Source organism: Pundamilia nyererei, unplaced genomic scaffold (assembly GCF_000239375.1).
Source record: "Pundamilia nyererei isolate P.nyererei 1_Seehausen unplaced genomic scaffold, PunNye1.0 scaffold00080, whole genome shotgun sequence".
NCBI classification, from domain to species: Eukaryota; Metazoa; Chordata; class Actinopteri; order Cichliformes; family Cichlidae; genus Pundamilia; species Pundamilia nyererei.
In genome coordinates, this window is record NW_005187481.1 from 1,847,073 (window position 1) to 1,853,697 (window position 6,625).

Below are 6,625 nucleotides of genomic sequence, written 5' to 3' on the forward strand. Positions count from 1 at the left end.
TGGATATAAAAAGTGCACACATCCCTGCTGGGGGAAAAAATAATGAGACAACAATAAATCATTATAAAAATTCTTCCCACCTTTATTGTGACCTATAACTTGTACCACTCAAGAGAAAAACAAACCAATCTGTTATGGGGAAAAAAATGTAAACATAAAAAATAAGCTGGCTGCATAAAAATGCACACCTCTAAACTAGTACATTACTGGAGCACCTTTTAATTTAAACGTGGCATTCAGTTTTCTTGAGTACACAGTTGTCATCAATTAGAGACTCTCGTTAACCTCGCATAAAGTTCAGCTGTCCTAATAAGATTTTGCTGACATTTACACCATGTCTAGACTATGGGCTAGTGTTGCAAGACTGAAGCCTATTCTGACAAAGAAAACATCCATACACAAGTCTCCTAAAAGCTTGTGGGAAAATGTGATACGGTCTGAAGGTTGAACTTTTTGGCACAATTTCATACTAAAATTTCATACTTGGTGCTAAAACCACTCTATGCATTACCGTACTTAAAGTGAAGCACGGTGTTGGCAGTATCATGCTTTGGAGCTGCTTTTCTTTAGCTGGAAACTTAAGTGTTAGTGGAGTGGACAGAACTCGAAACATTTCTACCACCAGTCACAAGAAACCATTCAAGTTTCTTGCAGACAGCTGAATTAAAGGTTGTGCACATTTATGCAACCAGCTTATTATGCTGATTTGTTTCTTCAATTGAATTGTACAGGTTATAGGTCACATTAAAGGTACCAAAAGTTGAGAATTATTTATTGTGGTTTTAATTTTTATTTCTCAGATGCTTGGCATTTTAACTAGGGTGAGTATGCTATTTATATCCACTGTACTTAATAATAAGTATTCTTTATCTTTTAACAGTTACAGTATAATAGGTCATGAAAATTTTATGCAGCCATGCTACACCTTGAGTTGGGATGTCAAAAAAAATAATAAAATAAAATGTTGTAGAAAACTGTAAGACAGGAAAAAATTCAGGTTCCTCTATTTAGAAACACAGGCATAAGCAGCAACTGCAGCACATCATTGCAGGTCCCGCTGCTAAGACGCAGACTAATATTATTATTGTTGTGTTGTCACCTTGCAAGCAATTTTGATAAAAGCTAACTTTTAATGAAAAATTCAACATGAGAGTAAGAGTAGAATTACTGATGGCACAGCGTCCTGGGGAAAGGAGAAAGCAGAATAGTAATGCACATGTACGCGTTTCAGCTATTTTCATGAGCAATACCTGTTGGGATGTGAAGTGGGAAGCATGAACTGAAACTCTACTATACATGTGTTGTCCTTCAGTTGTCGATGCTGAACACTGTTGAGCTCGTAGGCGATGTATGCTCTCCGAACATACACCTGACATTATTGAAGACAGGCAATGCTGGTCAGATATGTGAAGTGCTTGTAAAGTTTGTTCAACTTAAATTCAGAGAAACTGATTAATAAACAAGACTCTTATTCCTCTCACCTCCAGGGCGGCCATCCTGACTACCTGATTACTGTGGTAGAAGAAGTTGGGGAGAACGTCAAAGATGGATGTCTCTGAAAGGATCAGTTTCTAGAGAAAGAAAAATAACAAAGAAAAAAAAAGTATAATCATACACCTTGGACATTTTGTCTGTTGTTGTGAAACACATGCACAGCCACAACTACTGCTCTTGCCCTTTAATGCTCACCTGAAGGTTCTCAATGCAGAACTGGTGCCCATACATATCGATGGCAGAGAGAAAGATTGACTCCACCTGGTTGTGTCGTAGCTCATAAGAGGGAAGGTGGGAAGCTATCAACACCTGGAAGAATAAGATAAATGTGCTCTTCAGGTATAGCACAGCAAACACTACTTAATTATGCTTTCCTTTACATTTTCTGACAGTGTCAACCTTTACACTGTTTCAGCTACACACTTTGTTGTGCTAATGTGTCACATGTTTTACTTTATATTTATATTTATTTTTAAAGAAATGGAGAGCATATAGTGACATCTGGTGGGAAAATACTAAATAAATAAAGTCAGGTAGTGTTGTGTTGGTGTTTCTGTATTGCTCAGCGATCACAGGTGATTCTGAGCTTTGATGTTGCACTTTGACAAACAGTTACTTTTAATAAAACAGCAAAGAGAAAAAACTTCTCTCTACACAGACTGTCAGAGATGTATGGATGAATATTAGCTATTGCATTACTAAAATGAGCAAGCTAGATACAACTACAAACTATGACATTTTGTTTCATGCTGTGCTTACAGGGCACATTACTGCTCAACAGAACAATCACAGAGTTTAAGGCCCATGTTGCTGCAAATTATCTTAAAAGTGCATGTCAGGCTACGCCAGAGGTTAAAAAATCCACAGTCCTACCAATTGGGCATCACCTGAGCCAATCCACAGCCTCTGCCACTTCAAAAGCTTTTCAGCTAAACAATCAGGCTTTTAGATCTTTTTTTTTTTTTCAACTAACTTCTTTTAGTTTCTGAATAGTACTTCTTCATTGCTGTACAGTTTTGTTTTGTTTTTTTTAATTCTGTTATTTCATTGTAGTATGTCAAACAAGATTAGGAGTTCAATTCTGACCTGCCGAGCACGCAGCGCCACCTTTGCATTGGTTGTCTTGCTGAGCTGGGTGAGTTCAGTCAAAATGGCCATCAATTCATCAGTTAGTGTTGGATCACGGCCACAGAGCTGGTCCTGCATGGAGAAGAAGAGGAAGAAGAAGAATATGATAAAAGGCACGACTGCTGAAAATCACTTTTTTTATAGAGATTTCTAAATCAGTAAGAATGGATACTTACAATCAGCATAGTAACAAGTAGATTCTTCTTGGTGACTTGAGCATGGGAAAAGATATAATTGAGCACATTGGCCATGTCACCCTTGTTTTCCTCACGCAGTGCAAAGACACACTTATCGTAGTGTCCTGTTGACAGATAGATAAGAGCGTTGGTAAAAACTGGACAGGAAACTTGAGGTTTAAGAGCACCATCAAGTGGTGAGAATATGCTAATACAATGTTTCTGCTATCCAAGCAAGAAAGTGTCAAGTCACTGTTTCTCACCATTCTGAAACTGGATCTCTACTTTTAGATATTGTCTAAGCAAGTCCATCACGACAGCCTTCATGTGACCCCTGATGCCGCTGCGGTACCTGTTAGACACAAAAACATCCTGGTCTTACAAGAAAAATGTATGCTGTTGTGCAGATAAAGCACACAGACAAAACATTTACCTTAAACCCTAGGATTAAAACTTGATGATATTTAGATAAAAAGTATGTTGCTCACTTCTGCACCAGCTGAACAATGCTTTGTGTGTTCATAAAGAAGACTTCTCTCTCTGATTTCTTGTTAAGAGTAGCTGCATGGCTGTCCAGTATGTTTGCAATCTGGAAACAAAGGAAGAAACAATAAGCATTTAATCCCACCAGCAGTGGAGACTGATAAGCATTTAATCCCTTTGGCACTGACAACGCGTTCCTTAACAAGTGTGTGTTACAGGCTATGTAAAGAAATTTAAAAGCTACATGAAATTCTGGACCACAAATCTATTTGTCACTCACACACACCCGCACCTAGATATGGCACTTTCATTCTGCATGAAGCCACTGGGTTCATTGTTTTCAAAATACATTTTTAAAAAAATGGTCACATGAAAGTGGGCTGTAACTGTATAAGGAGCTCAGGTCTGAAAAGCTGATAAGGTATGTGTAGTAAGAAATATGTGGTTCATGTGCAAGTGTCTGTGATGCACCTGCTGGCTGGGGAACTGGCAAAGCACAGAAGTTATGTTGCTGGCATACTGAGCCATCTCCTTCTTGATGGCCTTCTCCACAGCAGGGGGGATGCGACCTGAAACACTCGTCATGATGTCTTGAAGCTCCAACAGTGGTAAAGAAGGATCGCGCATGGTTTTCATTACCCTTTCCACCCATTCTTTCAACTAGGAGAGACACAAGAAGTGTGTTCAAGACTAAGCAAAGTAATGCTGGTGTGCACACTGGTGTACATGAATTCTTACCTTAGCACTGAAGAAAGGCTCAGGTAGACAATAGCCATTCATCATGTGCACAAGATGACCCAGTGTGTTATGGAAAACTCTGTGCAGCTTCTCTCCTCTCAAAGCTACTGCCTGGATAGAAGGCAGGGTCCCTGTGTAGAGCTCAGCCTGTGAGACAATACAAATACCGATTACTAATAAGTCACTGGATTTTTAAAATACATCAGCGTGTCAATGGTATGTTCTAGTAGGAGGTAGAGGTTATGGTGTGAAATAAGCAATTCTTAATCCACTGCTTAGTTTATTCTCTGCTTAATTGTTGTGTTAAGTTTTATATTTTTTTTATTTATTCAATTTGGTAATTTTACAATTTCTTGGGAACTCAACTGCTGTTTTGCTCTTTGCTTCACCATATGGGTGCAATATAGACTCATGATGATGGTGAGCTCAACCTCATTTTGGTTCATTTGGTTCCTCATAGATAATGATATGTAATTATAATACAATGGTAGAGCAGATAAATGCTTATAGGCTGGATGTGTGTGTGTGTGTGTGTGTGTGTGTGCGCGCTCTCATGTCTGGGGGTTATTCAGGTATGGCTTGTAGAAAGCAAGCATATGTGTCAGTGACGTATCTATTCGATTCGTTTTAGTTTGAGACGCTTGTGCTGGAGTTTAACATCCGTTAGATTTAATTGTCTGTCTGTCTCTTCTTGCACATTGGTTCCCCTCATATAGCTGAACATAAAGCGATTAATCATTAAACGCAACACATGCATATTTAAACTAATACTCAGTGTTACCAAGATACCTGCTAAGATACTTTTTATGGGCAAATGACATCAAAGTTAAAACCGATGCTCTAATTTAACCTGATGTAAACAAAAATATTACGTTAACCGTCATTTTGCATTATACAAAATCCTACTTGCTGCACAGCAAATACTGCATCTGTGACAACAATAAAGTGGAATGATGAGACATAATGTACCTGCTGCACTCTGCTTGGGTCATCCAGTTGCAACTTGGCAATGACACAGCCAGGCTCCAATGCTGCTCCAGCCCTCTTCACATAGTGAATACAACCAGACTCTGCTGCAGTGAGGGTCATGACCATCTTCATCACCTGTTTATTTGCAAATAACCATATGTATATTTACAGATTCCATCTTTATAGTGGACTGCACACAACTAACCATTAAACTAATGTACCTCTATTTCAGCGTAGCACTGGCCAGCAAACACATGCCCGCCATCCTCAATAGTGTACTGAATGAGTTTTCCTGCTGAAGGAGACCGCAGCAGCGAGGGATCATTTTCCTTCTCAAAAACACACGTCTTGTTCCCAATTGTGATGCGATACCTGACAACAAAAAAACAAAACAAAAACAGTGTTAACAAACCAGAAATTAGAAGATTGATGTGAACATTTTTTTTTAATTATTATACGAAAAATTATTTAATACGACGCCAGAGTGTTACAGGGATGGCCCTTTAAGACTGTATGAGCGTGAGGGAGGGAGAAAAAGGAAAGTCGAAAAGTACGAGGTGCTACCGAGCAGAAATGGGAGATGGAAGCATGTAAATATAAAAATAACCACTGCAGCCAAAAAGAGTGCCCGACGAGCCCAGTAAGCTATTAAGACTCGACTTTACAATGTGTTCGTTTTTTCCTCAATAATGTTCTGCTTTATTTATTTATTTATTTTTTTAAATTGTTGTCATGTGGTAAACTTACAGTTACAATAGTAACAATTCTTTCATACAGTTAATGGTTTTGTTTACCTGTCCACCTCTTCTTTCATGTACGTAGTGTAGCTGCTTCCATCATATGAAAGCAAAAGACCTCCATCACTAAGCCGATGGACATCCACCTCAGCAGAAGAATTGTTCATGATGACCACATAGGAGTTGGGAGACTGACGAGTCACTGTCAGAACGTACTTAGTACCTTCATAGATCAACTCCACATCCACAGTGTTGAGCAGCGTGTGTGGTGGTAGCACCTGCCCCCTGGTCAGAGAGTACAGAGTGTCTCATGTTATCTATTCAAAATGCTGTTTTTTTTTTAAATGATTGTTTCTACTGCGGCTTACAACAGATTACAACTCATTTGTTTGTTTACATATTAAATAATGGCCAAAACTAATTTACTAGTAATGCTTCTACACATAAGAAACAGTTTAGCAAAGAAACAAGTTCAAATTGTATCTCTGTTGTTAGCAGCCCATCTCAAAAACAAATCATCTGTTCCCATTTCTTTAGCCAAATCTATGGAAAATACCAACAGTATGCAGTGTGCCCTTAAAAAAAATGAAGGAACTGGACAAATGGTGGGCCTAAAACAATTATATTTAACATCAAATGATCCTCTACAGTTCTCTAAAGCCTCATCAGAAAGTGTCTCAGCATTGCGATGATCCCAAAGACACTGTCAAAGCAATAGCACCATACGTGGATAGAAAATGCACACCGGGGTACACCTTTAGTTAGGGCTGCTCAATTAATCGAATTTTAATCACGATTACGATCTGGGCTTTCAACGATCATTAAAAATGACTGAGCCGATTATTAGCCCCTCCCTCATGCTTTACTCTCGCGCTGCTCCATGTGGCAAATCAAGCGCAC

At 38.8% G+C, this 6,625-nt stretch overlaps 1 protein-coding gene across 12 annotated transcripts in view; it reads right to left on the reverse strand.

Annotated features, from left to right (window-relative positions):
• acaca (acetyl-CoA carboxylase alpha) overlaps positions 1-6,625 on the reverse strand; it is a 32,722-nt gene that overhangs the window by 17,624 nt on the left and 8,473 nt on the right. For all 12 annotated transcript variants that reach the window (XM_005737886.1, XM_013912079.1, XM_005737888.2 and 9 more), the window contains 12 exons: positions 5,783-6,010; positions 5,210-5,360; positions 4,989-5,123; positions 4,020-4,166; positions 3,753-3,941; positions 3,287-3,387; positions 3,062-3,150; positions 2,799-2,923; positions 2,581-2,694; positions 1,690-1,803; positions 1,482-1,571; positions 1,251-1,369 (listed from right to left, as the gene is read on the reverse strand). In XM_005737886.1, coding sequence (XP_005737943.1) covers positions 1,251-1,369; positions 1,482-1,571; positions 1,690-1,803; positions 2,581-2,694; positions 2,799-2,923; positions 3,062-3,150; positions 3,287-3,387; positions 3,753-3,941; positions 4,020-4,166; positions 4,989-5,123; positions 5,210-5,360; positions 5,783-6,010 — 1,602 coding nt within the window. The remainder of the gene's footprint in view (positions 1-1,250; positions 1,370-1,481; positions 1,572-1,689; positions 1,804-2,580; positions 2,695-2,798; positions 2,924-3,061; positions 3,151-3,286; positions 3,388-3,752; positions 3,942-4,019; positions 4,167-4,988; positions 5,124-5,209; positions 5,361-5,782; positions 6,011-6,625) is intronic.